The sequence below is a fragment of the Amblyomma mixtum genome, chromosome 2 (genome assembly GCF_055824585.1).
Source record: "Amblyomma mixtum isolate Tamu chromosome 2, ASM5582458v1, whole genome shotgun sequence".
Taxonomy (NCBI): domain Eukaryota; kingdom Metazoa; phylum Arthropoda; class Arachnida; order Ixodida; family Ixodidae; genus Amblyomma; species Amblyomma mixtum.
In genome coordinates, this window is record NC_143013.1 from 68,665,656 (window position 1) to 68,685,782 (window position 20,127).

Genomic DNA, 20,127 nt, shown 5'->3' on the forward strand with positions numbered 1-20,127 from the left:
TACAAATATCCTTCCTGTCTGCGTTTTGCACTGTGTGTCACAGCTGCGACTCATACGACGCAAGCTTTTTTCCATTAAGTAAATATATTCGAGACATTTCCTCTCTTTATTGTGCCTCCAAAAGGGATCAAAACTCTCCGCAGTTATAGGGGCTTTGGGAGCTGCAGCAACACAGGGAAAAGTAGGGTGCCCATTGAAGGACACTCCAATTGTTACACATATTTGCGTTGGAGTCGAGCTTGGCTGAGCAAGAAAGCGTGATATCAGCGACCACGACCGCGAAGCAACAGCGAGCACACTGTTTTCTGTCACCAGCTTTACCCCTGATCGCTTCCCGTTCCCAGTGTTCATCGTCCTCTGCTCTCCGTACCCTTCATCGCCGTCGTCCTATCTTCTCTCCTTCTCTAGCCACAGACTCACTTCTCGGCCTATATTTGACTTCCCCATCACTTCTTTGCCTCTCAGCAAAGACCTCACTAAGTCTTACCTATAGTAATGCTTCGCGCTTGAAATCAGAACTCTCACTGCGGTCAGCAGAATAGGTATACAGTATGGGATTTCAGCTATACAGACGCCTCCAGCGCATGGGTGTACTCCTGTTTTCAAATGTGCTTCAGTGTATCACTGTGTCTCTTTTCTGCTGTTGGTTGTTTTGACCGCAGATGGCAAAAACTCGGTGACGCCCTAGTGGTTTATTAACACAGAGGAACTTTTAACTAAAACAGCTCGCTAGCTGCGCTGCCCTCATCTCGTTGAAGTTTGAGGAGCTCCTTCAGCTGCCTGCATAAGGCCAGGAACTTATAGGTGCTAACTTTGCGGCAACGTGAGAAGACACGTTGTTATAACATTCAAGAGGATTCCGCAATTTTGCTACACCCACAAATTTCAAGGATGTTGCAGCAAAGAGGTGACCAAAACAAGGCGCACAAGGTTTGCTAATCCCGTAACTGCTCGTACCTTCTCAAGCCCAAGTACGTCATCTATCTTCTAACATCCTTCGACCGTTTCATCGTTTTTATTACAATCTGTTTGTCGCTAACACGCATGCAGCCCATTCTGGCAACAGGTGTGAGCTATAGCTAGAGAGCAATAGCGTCCAAGTCATCCAAGAAAGGTTCGGTGAGGTAAACGCTTGAGAAATAGGCAATGATGCCCAAGCTGATTGAGAAAGGCAGTGCAGGCAAGGGCTTTTGCAGCAGCACCAGCAGAAAGAGCGTGAGAAGGATGCCTACTATAACAGCTAAGTAGCAGGTGATAACCGTGACCACGGTTCCATGCCTTGATGCCTTCCCCACTAGGACACTGTAGAAGATGAAGTCGCCGAGGCCCATCTTCATTCCCCTCTCGCTCGAAGCATCGTCCCTTATTTCCTGCTCTCTTGCCGACTTATTGCATCGGTGTCTGTGAGAACGGTGGCCTCGACTGCTCTGAGGGCCCCTCTCACCTTGAGTAGGATGCACAACGGCATCATCAGGCAGGTCTACGTGCGCGTCCTGTGGGTCACTGTCTAAGGCACCACCCGCCTTCTCAGAGTTCGGTATGCGCGTCGAAGGTAACCCTCCATCCTTTTCCTCGCCTGCAGATTCTGCTTCCGATGGACCAGATGATGGCCCCTTATCTCCGTTCGTGTCGCTCGTTGCACTAGTGGAGCTGTTAGCATCGGATACGTTCAGAATGGTTGGTCCTTTGCTACTTCTTGCGCTCGCAGCGCGTGGTTCCTTCGGTAGTTCAGCATATGCATCCAACTGTTGCTTGACGTCTGGCGAATTCAAGTCGAATATAACCTCCTCATCGCGGCTCGAAGGCAGTGGCAGCACGCGCCTACGTAAAAGGTCAGGACCCTCTGAAGCCAGCATCTCTGTCATGCCCTTTGTGGCGGGCATCGCTTCTGACCCTGCCTTTTCAACTGCCGGTGCATTCCCGGCACGAAAGCTTATAGCGCCGTCAGCAGCCTCTGAAAAGGCTCCAGCTGGCGCCATGCTGATCGAGCGCTTGCCGGCGTCGTAGCACCAGGCCGACGAAGTGGAGAAGACCAGTGCCGGAAAGAGGGGCTCGTTCCGCTCCTTGGCCGTCTCCAGGAGGATCCGAAGAGGGCCCACAATGCAGAGCACCGCGAACACGTCCCAGATCGAGACGAGGACAAGGAGAATCCAGGAGGTCCATTCAGGGAACGATTCCTCCAGGATCATGGCCATGAGCACGGACACATACACGAGATAACCCTGTTGCATGAAGAAGGGCCCCTCATAGTACAGGGCCGTGATGCCAGTCACGCCCACGTTAAATATGAGCAAAGACCAGGTCAGGTGGTCCACCGGCAAGTTGAAGTAGAAGGCGATCCGACCCATGTAGTAGTAGCTCGTCAGGAAAAGCAAGATTGTGGTGCCAGTCATCATCCACGCCTGCGTGTGCACGCGTATGAAAAAAAATGTTTCAGATGAGGTAATCTGTTACATTCTCGTTGTTTTCACAAGTTCTGACGGCTGCATGAACGTACCGCAGCTTTTACACATTCCTTATGGCTGAACAAAGGCGTAGATACCTCATAAATGTTTAGCGACTAGGTAAATGGACGAAGGGGTGAAATTTTTGCAGCACCATAATCATGATGCCGCTCGTATTCCGTCCTCACTCCTTAAGGAGCATATAGACGAATGGCATCCTGTAGAAGTACAACCACACACCTCACAGCAATGATCAAAAAAAAAGGGGGGGGGGGGGGAGTGAGAGGAAAGCGGCAAAGGGAAGGGGCACATAGAGTAAAGGCGGTTGTCCCTGGGTAGGCACAAGGCAGCAAATGTAAACAAACGGTGACATCCATACCCAGCCGAAAGCCTGACTCCTGCAATCTCATTAGGCAGGGGGTGACCTTTTCCACCGCACCCCTTCAGCTGCCTGTGCGCCGCGGTGTCATGAAAGAAATTATAATTTAACGCAACACTTCTCTGCAAACCAAAACTAGGCCAGTGGCACGCGATCTCCAACTGCGAGGTCTTCGCTGCTCTCCTAAACCTCACGTCTTGTGCTGCATATGGCAAAAAATCGCTAGTAATGTTGTTTTTGTTACCGATCGCCTCCAGTGATGTTTAGAGGGAAAGATTCAGAGGGAAAGATCGCATTAAAGAAAATCAGTGAACTGTGAGCATACTCAGCACACGAAATGCATGTGCAGCGTTAGATAAATAAAACGCATTGAATCGCATTGAAGCAGTTTGAATCGGAGAGCAGAGTATTCACCGAAACTTCTGTAGCATCGCGTAGTGGCCAACAATCAAAACGCCACTAATAAAACAGGCTTGGCGCCAAGCTGCTCGCCTGTATAATATTGTAGTGACCCCTCTTGTAGAGGAGCACAAGGACGACGTTGACCATGACGATCATGGAGAGGAAGCTGAGGGCGTTGCCAAAGGAGTTCATGAGCACGACGCCCTCGGCCGCCGCCCCGACCACGTCGGCGCCGTCGTCTGCGAAGCGCGCGTAGCCCAGCTGCAGGGCGTCGTTGTGGCTGAGCCGGTTGACGCGTATGAGCACGCTCACGCTCAGCATGCAGATGGAGACGGCCACGATGAGCGTGATGACCTGGCGCAGCAGGTGCTCGTACAGCAGCACCAGCAGGTGCCGTACTCGCTCCACGTCTGAAGGAGGCGCGGCGACTGCGGGCTGTATGGCGACGCCGGGCGCAACGTACTCATCCTCTCCGACGTCGCTCGACATTTGGCTGCAGGAGACCGCAGAGAACGCTGACGAATGGTTTCCTTCTTCTTCTCTTTTCTAACGGCCTGATGACACCGCTCGAGGCTTGTCGATGATGATAGTGAAGTTCGCGGTGCTGTACATCGTTTGGCGCATCCGGTTCGCGTTAGTGGAATGCCCATTACGTTCTTAATTGGGCCCTCCGCACAATCGTAGAGAAGGGGTTGAGCTAAACCCAGCGGGATACGGGGGGCGCCGGATAGCGGAGGATTACGGGAAAGGTCAAACTCCCGACAGGGACAGATTCATTAGGTCGCATCCTGTGTGCACGTGCTAGCGGCGAGGCGGACCCGCGTCACAGTGCGTGGCTTTGGTACCATGTCTGCAGCGGCGTGCTTTGACAGCTTGAAGCGCGGTCAACAGGATATTGCCACGCTAGCTGCAGGCATGAGGAGCGACGATGCGGAACAGATGGGTTGAAGTGGCTTTCCTAGAACTTTGGGCAACCGGACGTTGGGAAAGTGAGAGTTCGCGAAGCTCGCAGCAGGAAAGCATAATTATCCGAAATCGTGATGGTAGAAAGTGTACATATGTATACGGTGTTGCGATGAGCTACCTTCTTTCCCCAATCATTGATTGGTTGTGTTATCCTTTCCAAATTGCTGATTGGTGATGTTTTCCTTTCCCCAATAAGTTATTGGGTGGATGTTTGTACAGTACCTGATTGCTTATTCTCCCCACCGAGGGCGGGGACATATGGTTTAAAACCAGCTGCTTCGGCAGGACCGAGGGCTGGTTTCGTTACGTCGAGCCAGTCAAGTGTAAATATGTTTTCTCCTTGCTTGTACCTTCCTTTATGCTTTTAATTGTTATAAAAAGTTAACCTCTCCAGAAGTGTCCTCTTGCAATGTGATCGAGCAATTCGAATCTGCAAGACGTCAAGCATCCTTCAGTAATCATTATCATCAACCCAATTTCCCTCTACGAGATCCAAGAGAGGGAATATCAACTATGATAATGACCAAAGTATTGTTGTGTTTCTGGTTGTTCGCTTCAATATTTGTCGGCGCCGCTCGCTGCAAAGCGTGCTCGTTCACAGTTTCCGGACTCCAGGCAATCACGACACATAGTGACTCCAGATAGTACACCCGATGTAGTGACTTCATATTATGACCTCAACCTCCTGAATCATCGGTGACTTCGCTCACCAGCGATTTCACCCGCTAATGATTACGCCCGCCAACGATTTCGCTCCCAAATGATGTCGACCGACGATGATCCCCGACAGACTCCTCATCCGAATGAGAAAATGTTGTAGACAGTTTAGTACAGCCGTCTGTTCTAGCGATGCCCACAACCAGTACCCTCGAGGGACGCGCCTGGAGGAAGGGCAAATGTCTTAGATAATATGGTCTTCATTTTTTATGCGAAGCATATTAACGTAGGTTTCGGGCCTTCGCGCGACGCCCGGCGGTGGCCACCATTGACCTCCAAGTGACCTTCAAGTAGGTCACGTGACATGACGTCACACCGGCTGCAGATGGGGCCTCATATCGCGCCGTCGGTCGCCTCCCGGCGGTGGCCACCATTGACCTTGAAGTGAGATCACATGATGTGACGTCACACCGGCTGCAGATGGGGCCTCATATCGCGCCGTCGGATGTCGCCCGGCTATGGTGGCTAGAAGGAGAGGTGTTCGCATCGGCGCGCCGGAGAGGGAGCGAGACTTCATCCAGATGCGGTGGCGCTGCTGTCGGCTCCGAGACTCCCCCTACGCGCGCGCGCGCGCGCGTAGCACCCGCTTTTTGTTGCAGCTATTTCACGATACCGTGCCGATTACAAAAGAGGCTAGTTGGCACACTTTCCTGATGGCTCGCAGCAAAGCGTGTATTGACACTGAAAACTATGTTTGAATTTGCTTCCCTGTATATTAGCTGCGTGCGCCGCTGGCACTTCGAAGCGCTGGAAGATGGCGATTCAAATGACTTGCCGTGAGCTTGTCACCAAAACAACGTCCGTGCAGTTTTCGCTTTGATGCCGCAGTGTTCTCCATGACATCTCAATTCAAGTAGAAGCATCAGCAACCATACTTGAACGCTTTATTTTGATGACTTGCACATCGAAACGCACGGTCCATTTCGTACAAGCTTTATAAGCAAGGCATTTATTTTGACACACTCTTACAACTGTATGTCAAAAACAGCATCAAAAGAAAATGAACAGAAAATATGCATCAGTGTAGGGTAGAACTGCAAGTTATACAAAAACTAGGCTAAAGTAAATAAGGCAAGCAAAAAGAAGTCAATATGCAATGCTAGAATGGGCATGCATGGCATTGAGATTTGATTGACAAACACAAATGTAGTCATACACCAGTTTGCGAAAATTGATTTCTACCTTTGCCAAACACAGCCAGATTAATTGTGACATAAAATTTGCTAATGGGACCTTCGTAACAATGTGGATAAGACATTACTAAAAAGTCACAACAGACAACACAATGTGGGCAATGTACAATAACATGAAAAAAGAAAACCTTGTTGGCTGTGATAACGTTATGAAAGTTAAGTAGACGTCTCAACTTCAAGAACTTCATCTTTTCTCTCTTTTTTTTTTGGTTGGACGCATTTTCTCCTTCAACAAGAAAATGCATCCTTGTTAGTGTGAAGAAGCGAATGATTTGATTCGTCACTTAGACTTTGTGCTGCTCACAGTCGATCATATTTAACCTTTTCACAGACAGGCAAGAGATGAAGTTTAGACATCACTGTGGCAAGGCCACGTCGGTACGTAGCGATCCCAAACAAATCCAAACCGGCACACCACAGACGTTGTGAGAACACACGCGCCGTACCTGTCTGTAGGCGACGAAACGACGTGCGCGCCGCCTCGCGGCGGCATGAAATACCAGCACGCCTCCGACGGAGGCCACGCCTCCGAACACGGCGCGACCGCGACGATGCTGGCACCTCTCCTCATGGAGGAAGGAAAACTAAGGAGAGGCCCTTCGTATTCCCAATGCATTGACAAGAATGTGGCGGAAGTGACGCCAAAATTTAGGCTTAAAAAGTCGGGCCACTAGCAACGTTGTCGTTGTTGCTAAGAAAACTCGGGCCACTGGATGGATGGATCGATGGACGGACGGACGGACGGACGGACGGACGGATGGATGGATGGATGGATGGATGGATGGATGGATGGATGGATGGATGGATGGATGGATGGATGGATGGATGGATGGATGGATGGAATGGATGGATGGATGGATGGATGGATGGATGGATGGATGGATGGATGGATGGATGGATGGATGGATGGATGGATGGATGGATGGATGGATGGATGGATGGATGGATGGATGGATGGATGGATGGATGGATGGATGGATGGATGGATGGATGGATGGATGGATGGATGGATGGATGGATGGATGGAGCGCCCCCTTTGAAACGGGGTGGTGGCAATTGCCACCATGCTCAGCTTTTCTTTCTTTATTATTTTTTTTGTTTACTGTGTTGGCAATTCTCATTAAGATTATCCATCACCTTTGCCTACAGTTTCCTACAATTCTAACCTTATGCCACATCTCTGCTTTTCAGCCACCAATCCTCCAATCGCTTTTTGCTGATTTCCACTGCAGATTTATTTACATGACCATTGTTATCTTTAAACCCTAGGGCCTCAGAAAGAGTGACTGTGCCTGCATCGACATCCGGATGGATACCATCACATTTGATTATGAGGTGTTCAATTGTTTCCACAGATCTACCACACACTGCACATGTGTCATCTTCGTTAAATTTCTTTTTGTAGCTGCGCGTTCTAAGACACCCTGATCTAGCTTCAAAAATTAGGGCACTGCCTCTTGAGTTATCATAGAAAAATTCTTTCCTGATCTGCCTTTTCCAGAATCGATATAGTTCTACACTATGTTTCTTTTCCATTGAATTCATCCAATTTGTAACTCCCGCTTTTTTAACCTGTCGTTTAATGCTCTTTCTTTCTCCGTCCTCATGACCGGCATACTTACTGGTTAGTTTTCTAGTTCTTTACCGCCACTGTGAGTCAACGTTCTTTCTGTATAAATATTTAAATACCTTAGCTGCCCATCTGTTATCGTCCAATTTCCTCAGGCGTTCTTCATATAGTATTTTGCTCTTAGCTTCCCGTGCTTCGAACGATGCCCAGCCCATATCCCCTTGTACTGCCTCGTTTGTGGTTTTGCCGTGGGCACCTAGTGCTAATCTTCCAACAGCTCTCTGATTTACTTCTAATCTCGACTGAACTTCTGCCCTTAAGTACAGAACCGCATTGCCGAAAGTAAGTCCCGGCACCATTATTCCTTTCCAAATACCTCTTAGTACTTCATATTTGTTGTACCCCCATAATGCCCTATGTTTCATTATCCCGGCGTCTCTTCGTCCTTTTGCCCTAAGAGCCTGTTCGTGCTTTTCCGTGTATATCTGCCCTTCGTTTAGCCATATCCCGAGGTATTTGTATTCGGCCACTTTGGGTATTTCGTGTCCTTGTATTGTAAGGCCCTGATCAGTTGTATCGTTAAAAATCATCACACCTGATTTAGTTGCGCTAAAACTGAATCCTAGAGCGTCTCCTTCGTCTCCACAGCAATTAACCAAAGTTTGTAAATCTTCCTGGCTATCTGCTAACAGTACAATATCGTCCGCATACATTAAACCCGGGAGTCGCTGCTCAACTACATTTCCGCCTAATCTGTACGACAGATTATAACCCAGATTACTTTCTACTAGCCTTCTTTCCATATTTATCACGTAAAGCATGAACAGCAGCGGTGATAGAGGACAACCTTGCCTTAATCCTTTGTGCACCCCCACAGTTGTGGTACTTTTTTCCCTTCCCATGTAATTTCAACTTCATTATCTCGGTAGATTTCCTGGAGAAAATCAATTACCTCATCACCAATACCTAAATCTTTCAATATGCTCCACAGGAGTTCCCTGTTCACGTTATCGTATGCACCGCTTATGTCCAGAAAGGCTAAAAACAGAGGTCTATTTTCCGTCTTAGCTATTTCTATGCATTGGGTAAGCACGAACAGGCTATCATCTAACCGCCTACCCCTTCTGAACCCATTCTGAAGTTCTCCGAGTATCCTATTCCCTTCTATCCATGACTGTATTTTTAAATTCACCGCCTGCATTGCCAGCCTGTACATAACAGATGTTATCGTAATCGGACGGAAGGATTTTATGTTCATCTTATCTCCACTAGCAACGGCGTACGGCGTCGTTAGCGTCGTTGTTGCTAGGGGCCCGAGTGTTTCTCGGTGGCGGTGGACGGGCTTTCGGCACGGTGTGTTCGGCCTTGCGTGTTAAAGTCTACATGCCTGGCGTCGTGAGGTTACGCACGCATCTAAGATTGCTTTTAAATGCAGCAAATAACCGCTCATTTGATATTTTGTACGTCAAACTTGGTGTCGTTACGCGGAGCGATCGATGAATTGAAATGAATCTCGCGAAAAGGTGGCACTCCGGAACCGCGCTTCGACACGCGAAGAAGCGTTGATTGTTTTGATCAGCGAACTTTCGCACCTCACCAAACAGCACAGAAACATGAAGCCGCTCTCGGCGATGCTGAGCTGCGTGTCGAAGGCCACACGGCGGGTGTACTGTAGCCCGAGGAGGATGGTGAGCTGAGCTATAAGCGGCGCGCAATGCCGTCTTTCTTCGCCTGGCGTCGGAAAAGGTTCACCGCACCTGTGCGCCGGTCTGTGTCTAGGTTCGTGTTTGCGGGGAGGGAGGTGTAGGAGTGTAGCGGCTAGCAGCGCGGTTTTTTTTATTCCTTCCTTTTACGAAGCGCTTGCGAGCCGCGCGCGATCCCCGCCCCGCAGTTCGGTGGAGAAAGAAGATAGTGAGGAGAGCCGATGCAACTTCCGGTTGCGGGGCGGTTTCACAAAAAGTGACGTCAGGGCCTCTCCTTAGTTCTTTCCTTCCTCCATGCCTCTCCTTCTAGCCACCATAGCCCGGCGGAGGCCTCCACGCTTCGGTTCGCGCCGTCGCGCGCGATGCGGCGGCGGCGCCACCATCGCTGCATCACGTGATATGTGACGTCACGCCAGGGATGAGGCGGCGCGCGCCCGCCGACGCGTCAGTCTCTGTGCCCGCAACCGCGCCAGCGTCTTTGCGCCGGGCGTGTATGCGGTCAAGATGCCTCCAAACGCTAAGGACATGCTTCGCATCCACTGGGCTTAACCTTGATAAGCCTCCAATTTTTTAATTAAATGGCGCAGTATTTGTCTCACATCTCGGCGGCGCCCGAGCCACGCCGTAAGAGAAGGGATAAAGGAGGGAGTTAAAGAAGCAAGAGGTGTCGTTGTGGAGAGCTCCGGAATAATTTCGACCACCTGGGGATCTTTAACATTAGTGCACTGATATATTTCACAGCACACGGGCGCATTTGCATTTCGCCTCCATCGAAACGCGGGCGCCGGGGCCGGGTTCGAACCCGGGAGGCTAGCCGAGCATTTAGCCATCGCGGCAGGTTTAGAGGACAAGTCACAAGACAATCCACAAAAACGAAACCAGAACTAAAACCACATGTAGAACATATACTCTTTCCCTTGAAGAAAATAAGAACGGTAAAAGGAGCGATCAACACACAATTAACATGAGACTAATTACATGAAATGCGGTTCAAGCTACATGCACTAACTGAAAATACAATGCACACAAACACACATAATATAAGATAGAATACACTAATCCCCTGCAGAAAACAAAACATATAAAGATATAGAGAAAGCTGTATAGCTTTCCTTTGTAGCCGTACGGCTGCGTTCAGGTGGACGTCAATGAGTAATTACTCCCTTATTAAAGATGAAACACGTTTCTCCCGGAAACTAAAATTTAGATTATATTCATATTTCAGTGAGATATGAGAACATTTAACTCTGAAACTAGAAAGTGCAGCGCAAGGGCTTGGGGAAGTGCTAGAAGATGGGATAGGGAGGATCTTAGCATGTAGGCATGGAGGAAAGAAGGAAATTCCTCCATGCATGGAGGAATGACAGACAATCTTGACAGCAGGAAGGTTCTGTTCACTTTTATTCTTAATCATCGACATTGTCAAAACAAACCTCCGGCATTTGCTATCATCGGGGTCTGCCAGTGGCCACGAATGACGATATTAAGAACGCAAATAATGAGTACGGTTTTACTGCGCAAGCCGTGGTGAGCTATATTTCACGGTTCTTTCAACCGATCATGTATTTGGCCTTTTTGTCCCTCAGCCTATACCTTAAGACTAAGAACTGGAGACTGACATTGCTTGCAATCTGCATGCTCTGATGTCATAGTTTGCAGCTACTAATTACGAAGCGTAGAAAGACCAAGTTAAGAAGCCCCTGAATATGTAGTTCTCGAGAAAACGGACAGACTGCATGCCGTGCCGTTCACGAGTACACAGAGGAATCATTCAGACACCATTCTCTGGGGAATACTGCCGCATCACTTTTAGACATCTGTCTCCGCGCTTTATTCGTTCTCTTCAGTAAAATGTTTCGCTCCTTGGACCTTCTTCTGTGCGGCAGCTTATTGCGAAAGGACAGCGAGAAAGGCTGCCTTCTTTTTTGACAGGAAGAATCTAGCCTTGTAGGCTTCTTTCGGAAAAAGGCCACAGGAGAGGAAAGAAGGAAACTGACATATTGCACTGGCCGACAGTTTCTTAAGTTGTCTTGTGTTTTCATTTTTTTTGTTGTTTAGACAGCGACTTCTTTGCACTTATCCTTCATTTCGGTATTCGAAAGTTATTAGCGGTGTTCTTTTTACGAGATCTTCAATGCTTTGTTACAGCTTATTTGGTTTCATTGCTGCTCAGCCGCCGCGGTGGCTCAGTGGTTATGGTGCTCGGCTGCTGACCCGGAAGACGCCGGTTCGATCCCGGCCGCGGCGGTTGAATTTCTTTGGAGGAGAAATTCTAGAGGTCCGTGTACTGTGCGATGTCAGTGCACGTTAAAGAACCCCAGGTGGTCGAAATTTCCGGAGCCCTTCACTACGGCGTCTCTCATAGCCTGAGTCGCTTTGGGACGCTAAACCCCATAAACCAAACCAGGTTATGTTCCCTGACGGAAGAAGAGGAAGAAGATGTCTTATTGGGTATCTGCGAGGTGTGCTTCCTCACTTCGCCTCGTCCGCCTGCTGGTTCAAGCAATCTAACGGTTCGTGACAACCTCTGAGCGGCGTGTTGAGACATGGCAGAGCCCTCTAGCACCCCGGTCGCAGACCCAGAGAAAGGTAACCCCTCAGCAATCACCACACTTCGTTCGGCATGCTGGATGGTCTAACGGGTGGTACTCCGTTTTGCGTGTTTCTTACCGAAGAGAAACGCCGCTTTCACCCGTCATTTACTACGAAGTTCTACATTGCCGTGTTCGTGTGCTCATTCTTTGGCTTGTTTAACCTAGCGTGAACGGAAGGCGCAAGGGCCGTAAGAAGTCAATACTCTTATCACCTGCCTCTCCACTTTCTCGTCGTTCGCTGCTACCTGGCACAGCCGATGTTCCCAGCGCCGAGGCGCCCCAGCTGCGTTCAGCGCTCAAGCCATCGCCACCCAGCCATCCGTCGTCACCCGCCCCGGACGCAGTGACGAAGGCAGCCCTGCCGGTCAGGGCGGCCATCGGTGTAGCCACTACGGCGGCGTCCACGGCGGCCTACGCTGCCGCCTCGGCGGCCGCCACCCTCGGCTCCCTCGCCATGCTGGCGAGGAGCAGCGACGCGCAGGCCAAGGGGGAGCCATCCACCGACATGGACGAGTCACCGCAGACACCCAATCAGAGGTGAAGGCTCCGAGCGAGGGCGCTGTGCGCAGACATCGTTCAGCGAATCTTAATCGAGAGATAATCACAAAATGAACAAGGGAGGGGAAAACCTCAGTTTGCTAGAGCCTCAGTTTCCCAGACGAAGACAAGTCCCCTTGTCGAAACGTTGGCTCTAGCAAACTGAGGTTTTCCCCTCCCTTGTTCATTTTGTGATCGCCAAGGACCATCTACCGCACCCTCTCTCTACCATGGAATCGAGAGATAAGGCAGTTAGGTCTCGAGAAAGGCTTTGAGGTGGTAGACATAAACAAGGAAGTGCACAGAGCAGGTTTGGGCAGAGACTTTGGACGAGATGGCATCCATTTCAGTGGAAGGGTAGGAGAAGAGATAGGCTGGCGCCTGGGAGGCCGAGCGGTAGGTTTTTTAGGGAGTCCACGGTGGCTCAGGGCGTAGGAGTACGTAGAAGTGATGTAGTAAATGTAACAATGGCGGCTGAGCCCAACAAAGTGGCCACTAGGAGGCCCAGAAAGAAAACTACGAAAAAGAAATTTAACGCCAGGATTAGTTACATAAACATGCAAGGGGGTAGAAAGAGAGCGAAATAGCTAGAAATAGATCAGCAGTTAAAGGACGAAGCAGTAGGTGTGTACGCTCTATGCGAGACACATCTGAGGGATCTAGAAGATCCACCTTTAATCGATGGCTATGTCTGGGAAGGGTGCAACAGAACAACAACGGAGAAGAAGGGAGGAGGAGTAGGTATGCTGATACATCAAGGAACAAATTGGCAAAGAATAGAATCAACTTGCAAAGAACATGTCTAGGTATCAGGTACAATTGCTGGCAAAAGGACATTGCTAGGGGTAGTTTATTTAGGGACCGGGGACAAATGCAGGCAAGAAAACAAGGATCTAGTTAAGTGTCTCAATGACGATATAAAGCAGATTGGAGAGTGTGTAGATATTATTTTGCTTGGAGACATGAACGGCCACATCGAGGATCTGGATGGATACACAGATTGTAACGGGAAGTTAATGCTAGACTTGGGTGAGCGGCACAACCTAGTTATTGTCAATAGAGAAACTAAATGTGAGGGACAAATCACGTGGGAATCCCGTAGCAGGCAAACAACCATTGATTACTGTCTAATGTCGCAGGGCATCTATAGCAAGCTCGTAATATTGGAAATAGACTAAGAGGGGAAGTACAGCCTAGGAAGTGATCATAAACGTATTAGTCTACAGTTGGGAGCCCTAGTCAAAAGAGAAATGCAGCGAAGTCAAAAAGACAACGCAAAATTAAACGATGAACAAATAGCGCTAATATCAGCCGATATAGAAGAAGTAATCGAGAAACGCCCCATGTAAAAGTGGGATTATAGTCAGCTAGAACTGCTCATGGCTACAAAAATGAAACAAGTGAGAGGAGTAAACCGCTGGAGAGGAAAGAGGAAGCCACGAAGCTGGTGGAATATGGAAATTAAGGAGGTCATCGAACAACGACGGGTGGCCTCAAGGGAACACAGAATAGGCGAAAAATGGGAATCTTATCGAGAAAAAAAATAGCAAGTTCAGGTCCTAGTCCAGGCTAAAATGAAGCAGTCTCCGCTGGCTGAAGTTCGCGAGGCAAATAAAGGGGGCCCAAGAAAATTCTGGAACCATATAAGCTGGTTGGCAAAAACAAATCGAAGAACGCAGGAACAGATTATAGATGCTGAGGGAACATGTTTAGAGGGAGACGATGCTGTGAACTACATTACGTCAGTTATAGCTGCGTCTTTCAGCAACGACAATAGGGTAATCTCCCCAAGTGAGGCGGCAACACAGGACAGCACAATAGAGAACAGCTTAGAACTGACTAGTCTTAACTGGGAAAAGGCGGAAGCGAATATTCCTAAAACCACATCCGCAGGGATAGACGAAATTCCATTTAAGCTGATTAATGAACTTGACCCAAGAAGCAAGGAAGCGCTGATAAAAGCATTGGAGACAGTCATAACAAATCAGCAAATTCCGCACAGCTGGAGACAGAGTAAAATGAATTGGATTTATAAAGGGAAAGGAGATAAGATGAACATAAAATCCTTCCGTCCGATCACGATAACATCTGTTACGTACAGGCACGGCCGGTCTAGAGGGGGGCGCGCTCGCTCTAGCGCGCTCCCCCCTCGAGTCCGGCCGTGGTACAGGCTGGCAATGCAGGCGGTGAAATTAAAAATGCAGTAATGGGTAGAAGGTAATCGGATAGTCGGAGAACTTCAGAATGGGTTCAGAAGGGGTAGGCGGTTAGATGATAGCCTGTTCGTGCTTACCCAATGCATAGAAATAGCTAAGGAGGAAAACAGACCTCTGTTTTCTAGCCTTTCTGGACATAAGCGGTGCGTATACGATAACGTGAACAGGGAACTCCTGTGGGGCATATTGAAAGATTTAGGCGTCGGTCATGAGGTAATTGATTTTCTACAGGAAATCTACCGAGATAATGAAGTTGAAATTACATGGGAAGGGAAAGAAAGTACCACAACTGGGGGGTGCACAAAGGATTAAGGCAAGGTTGTCCTCTATCGCCGCTGCTGTTCATGCTTTACGTGATAAATATGGAAAGAAAGCTACAAGAAAGTAATCTAGGTTTTAATCTGTCGTACAGATTAGGTGGAAATGTAGTTGAGCAGCGACTCCCGGGTTTAATGTATGCGGACGATATTGTACTGTTAGCAGATAGCCAGGAAGATTTACAAACTTTGGTTAATTGTTGTGGAGACGAAGGAGACGCTCTAGGATTCAGCTTTAGCGGAACTAAATCAGGTGTGATAATTTTCAACAATACAACTGATCAGGTGCTTACAATACAAGGCCACGAAATACCCAAAGTGGCCGAATACAAAGAACTCGAGATATGGCTAAACGAAGGGCAGATATACACGGAAAAGCACGAACAGGCTCTTAGGGCAAAAGGACGAAGAGACGCCGGGATAATGAAACATAGGGCATTATGGGGGTACAACAAATATGAAGTACTAAGAGGTATTTGGAAAGGAATAATGGTGCCGGGACTTACTTTCGGCAATGCGGTTCTGTACTTAAGGGCAGAAGTTCAGTCGAGATTAGACGTAAATCAGAGAGCTGTTGGAAGATTAGCACTAGGTGCCCACGGCAAAACCACAAACGAGGCAGTACAAGGGGATATGGGCTGGGCATCGTTCGAAGCACGCGAAGCTAAGAGTAAAGTACTATATGAAGAACGCCTGAGGAAATTGGACGATAACAGGTGGGCAGCTAAGGTATTTAAATATTTATACAGAAAGAGCGTTGACTCACATTGGCGGAAAAGAACTAGAAAAATAATCAGTAAGTATGCCGCTCATGAGGACGGAGAAAGAAAGAGCATTAAACGACAGGTGAAAAACGCGGAAGTTAAAAATTGGATGAATTCAATGGAAAAGAAACATAGTGTAGAACTATATCGATACTGGAAAAGGCAGATCAGGAAAGAATTTTTCTATGATAACTCAAGAGGCAGTGCCCTACTTTTTGAAGCTCGGTCAGGGTGTCTTAGAACGCGCAGCTACAAAAAGAAATTTAGCGAAGAAGTGCAGTGCACACACATGTGCAGTGTGTGTAGATCTGTGGAAACAATTGAACACCTCATAATCAAATGTGATGATATCCATCCGGAGGTCGATGCAGGCACAGTCACTCTTTCTGAGGCCCTAGGGTTTAAAGATAACAATGGTCATGTAAATAAATCTGCAGTGGAAGTTACCAAAAAGCGATTGGAGGATTGGTGGCTGAAAAGCAGAGATGTGGCATAAGGTTAGAATTGTAGGAAACCGTAGGTAAAGATGATGGCGAATCTTAATGAGAATCGCCAACACAGCAAACAACAAAATAAAGAAAGAACAGCTGACCATGGTGGCAATTGCCACCACCCCGTTTCAAAGGGGGCGCTCCTATCCATCCATCCATGCATCCATCCATCCACCCATCGTTCAGCGCTAAAGCGCCCCACACCTTTAAAATTCCACTGAGTGCAATGCTTAGTGTACGTACACTAGTCGACAGCTATTGCACCGACTAGTGTATGTGTAGTGTAGCAGTGTAGTCTGCCCCATTAGGTCGCATAGAGCTTCGTGCACTACAGCGAGTAAGCGAAACGTTGGAGGAATGGGCATCCTTTCAGAGCCTTCGTGAAGTCTCTTACACTCCCTACGAGAACGGAGCCGCCAACTAATTCTTCTTTCTTTTTGCCCTTCGCTGTTTTTTCTGATGCTCTCAAGTGTCGACCTATAAAAGTTAAGGATGCACTGAAGCACGCACCCCCAGCACAGACTATCGCCTCTAAAGGAACGATGAAGCTTTCCGCCAATAAGGCAGGCCAGTGGTATAAATGGACTAACACCGACTAAGGATTTGACAGCCGCGCGAAATTGTAGCACTCGTTAGCACACGTAGTACGCACGGCATTACTTAGGACAGAATATGCGACCGGCTTCTTGATAAATGTACGGCCTTCAGGCGTGTAACGAATAACAAGTACGCAACGACTGATGGCATCTCTGGACACCACACTGGCGCTTTGCGAGCCGCCGCGCTTCCTTCGACACGTTCTCTCCGCCTTTTATTGAACCGGCCAATCATATCAGAAGGCGATGGGGGATTAACATAACAGAGGACTTGGGCAAGACCCAAGTCCGCCATATAGCTGTCTGGAGAGGTACGGGCTTCCTCGACGTTGTAATAGAATTTCCACCGTTAAGGTTGCGTTTTCCTTTCTATAACTGCCACTCTTGCACCTTCCGAAATCCGTGCAAAGTATTGCTGCCACACCCATACAGTTGGGTATACGTACAGTTGCACTCTTTTTTCGAACCTTTTTAAGTTTCACGACTGTAAATTGTGTTAACGTCGCAGAGGTACTGATTGCTTTACGAGACGCACATTCTTTTTTTTTTTTTTGCTGCGTGCACTCTTACAGATAGGCTGGAAAGTCCCCTATAAAAAAATGCTGACGCCCTCTCTCAATGCGCTCTAGAACTGCGGTATTTCCGGCTATAAATGTGATGCCTAGATACGACTTTCAAGCGAACATAAATATATTTGCCGAGGAGTCGAATTTCTGATGACCGCATGATGATGACAGCGTGTTTTTTAGAATACATCCGAGAAAGGAAACCCTCCGCCAAGGTGGCCTACAATCAGAAAATCCGTTCGCACAGAAACATGTGCAAGATAAATCAGACGAACACAATTAGGGAGAGGCATCGCTGAAATTAGTCGTACAAAGATACTCAGGCGACAAATTTCAGTCGAGAAAAAGACCACAGCCGCGCGCACTGTGGTTCTTGATAATGCTGCTTTTCTGCGTTAATAAACGTTTAATAAACGGCCGCCATTTGGAGCCAGTGGCGCATGCCAGTATAGCTAAGATAATTCCGTTAATTCTAATTGTAGCGGCGGAAATAGAGGTCATAGCGGCCCACACCAAACCGGCAGCTACATGCTTCAACGAAAAGTGTCGTTATGAGATATCTGTTTCCTCTTGGAGGCATATTCTACGGCATCATTTGGAATGCTGTAAGCTTCAGGTTTAGCAGCCGTTACTGTATCCGTTTGACGGCGTTACATGAGGCCCTTAGAGGTTAGTACACCATGATTCTGGTCCGCACAGAGGCTGAGCTCGATGGAGGCGAAATTTCGCGCGAATACCCAAGCGACAGTGGCATGCGCCGCTAGGGTTAGGAAATGGTTGGTTGGTTTATGGGGTTTAACGTCCCAAAGCGACTCAGGCTATGAGAGACGCCGTAGTGGAGGGCTCCGGAAATTTCGACCACCTGGGGTTCTTTAACGTGCACTGACATCGCACAGTACACGGGCCTCTAGAATTTCTCCTCCAAAGAAATTCAACCGCCGCGGCCGGGATCGAACCCGCGTCTTTGGGGTCAGCAGCCGAGCACCATAACCACTGAGCCACCGCGGCGGCTAAGGTTAGGAAAGTATCCAAATCTTATTAGTCCACTATAACTGTCACCACTCTTACTGAAGACGTATAGTGTGAGTGCATGCGGGTGTGGTATTCAGCACAGAGCTCTTTGGTCCATGGTGAACGCAGGGAGGAGGAACCCAAGCCGGCGGCGGCCGAGCCAGAAGCGCTGCACAAGCTGACGCGCCGGGACAAGCGCAAGTGGAGGGCGCTGCGCACCACGGGGAACCCCATGAAGGCCGTGTGCTTGGCCCTGATGGTGCTCTGCACGCTGCTGCTCTTGGCCGTGCTGGGACACATGTTGTTCGCAGGGCCCAGCCGCCCCGGGCTGCGGGGCGAGCAGAAGGCCGGCCCCAACGTCACCGCCGATCAACCCGCGACGACGGCCGAGCCTCTGCATCCCGCGCGGCCCGCCACAGCAGCCACTAGCGAAACAACTGCCGGGACCAGCACCAACAACGCCGACGCCATGGCAAGCAACACCGTGGAAGACGCCACTGCCGCAAAAGCCTCGACGGCCGGCGGGCACGTCGCCGCTGCAGTTGACTCCATCCTGGACTGAGGAGGCTATTTGGGCACAGTGCATCCCGTTGACGCCCTCATTTCTACGTGCGCTCCCCCTACAGCTAAACTGTACTACTGTAATGCAATGTTTTATTGCCTGTTATCTCGTGACAACCGGCGGGCGTCAGTGGGCGCCCCAGTAATATAAAGCTTCCGTGAGAATACAACCGATTGTGTTTGCTTTTTGTGTCTTTCCCTGCGTTTGCCACTAGCTTGAACGAACGGACTGATTTAAGTTTGTAGCCGATCACACAATGGCACCTGCAATGCATTTCTTCAGCATGCAAGAAACAGCTTCCCTCTGAATACATTGTTCATTCATTCTTCAAAGCAGCACTGCGGACATGCTACGTCACAGCAGCCACCCTCGGAACGAGGCAGGTCACGAACTCGAGAAAGATCTCTTTGATCGCCCCTCGGCGCAGGAGCCCTTGTACCCATACAGGTCCACATCAGAAGACAAGCCTTTCCAACAGGCATGGATGCAAAAGGGTGCTCCATTCCACACTACCTCCACTCAGAGATCGCGCACCAATCTTGGCTATGGCTAAGTTAGGCTATGGCTTATTTAAAATGAAAGATATACATGGCTTCTTAAGAAGCCATACATAGTCTTCGCATGCAAGTCGTAGCTTGTTGGCTGTGGAATACGAGTTATTTGAAGTTGAAAACTACCTCAAAAGGGAAGCCAAGGGCACGATGCAATGCTGGTTTGTTCAATAGACGCTTTACAGCACCATATCATGGGGGCTGGCATCTTTGATCACGTGATCACGCACCTCCTGACTCCTCGGCGTGCGCCTCATCGCGAAGGCTGCTGCATCTGAAGGTTCGGTTCCGACAGGCAGTGTTTCTGCTGATACGATTGTAAAGGAGTTGGAAGACGACACTATGGTTTGGCCAAAGCTCCGAAGGACACGTGAGAACCAGAATTTCATCACTTCAGGCTTGAAAACGTGATCGGGCTTCATGTAGCAAAGAGCCGTTGAGCTCTCCGCCTCTTCGAACCAACGGATGGCTCGCCTGAATGCTTGTTTTGCATGTGCTTCATGAAGGCTTTGCTAAAGGTTTTTTTTATTATTATATCGAAAGGCAAT

The 20,127-nt window shown here is 48.9% G+C and overlaps 2 protein-coding genes across 2 annotated transcripts; one reads left to right on the plus strand and one right to left on the minus strand.

Annotated features, from left to right (window-relative positions):
- Positions 1-1,079: 1,079 nt before the first annotated feature.
- LOC149359650 (presenilin-1-like) lies at positions 1,080-3,713 on the minus strand. The gene is made up of 2 exons (XM_089567718.1): positions 3,316-3,713; positions 1,080-2,402 (listed from the first exon to the last, which is right to left on the minus strand). The coding sequence occupies exons 1-2, from the start codon at positions 3,544-3,546 to the stop codon at positions 1,080-1,082; spliced, it is 1,554 nt and encodes a 517-aa protein (XP_089423844.1). The 5' UTR covers positions 3,547-3,713.
- Positions 3,714-11,920: 8,207 nt separating this feature from the next.
- On the plus strand, positions 11,921-19,097 carry LOC149359651 (uncharacterized). Its single transcript, XM_089567719.1, has 4 exons — positions 11,921-11,963; positions 12,223-12,505; positions 17,366-17,375; positions 18,537-19,097. Exons 1-4 carry the CDS (start codon positions 11,921-11,923, stop codon positions 19,026-19,028), a joined length of 828 nt encoding a protein of 275 aa, XP_089423845.1. The 3' UTR covers positions 19,029-19,097.
- The last annotated feature ends 1,030 nt before the right edge of the window (positions 19,098-20,127 follow it).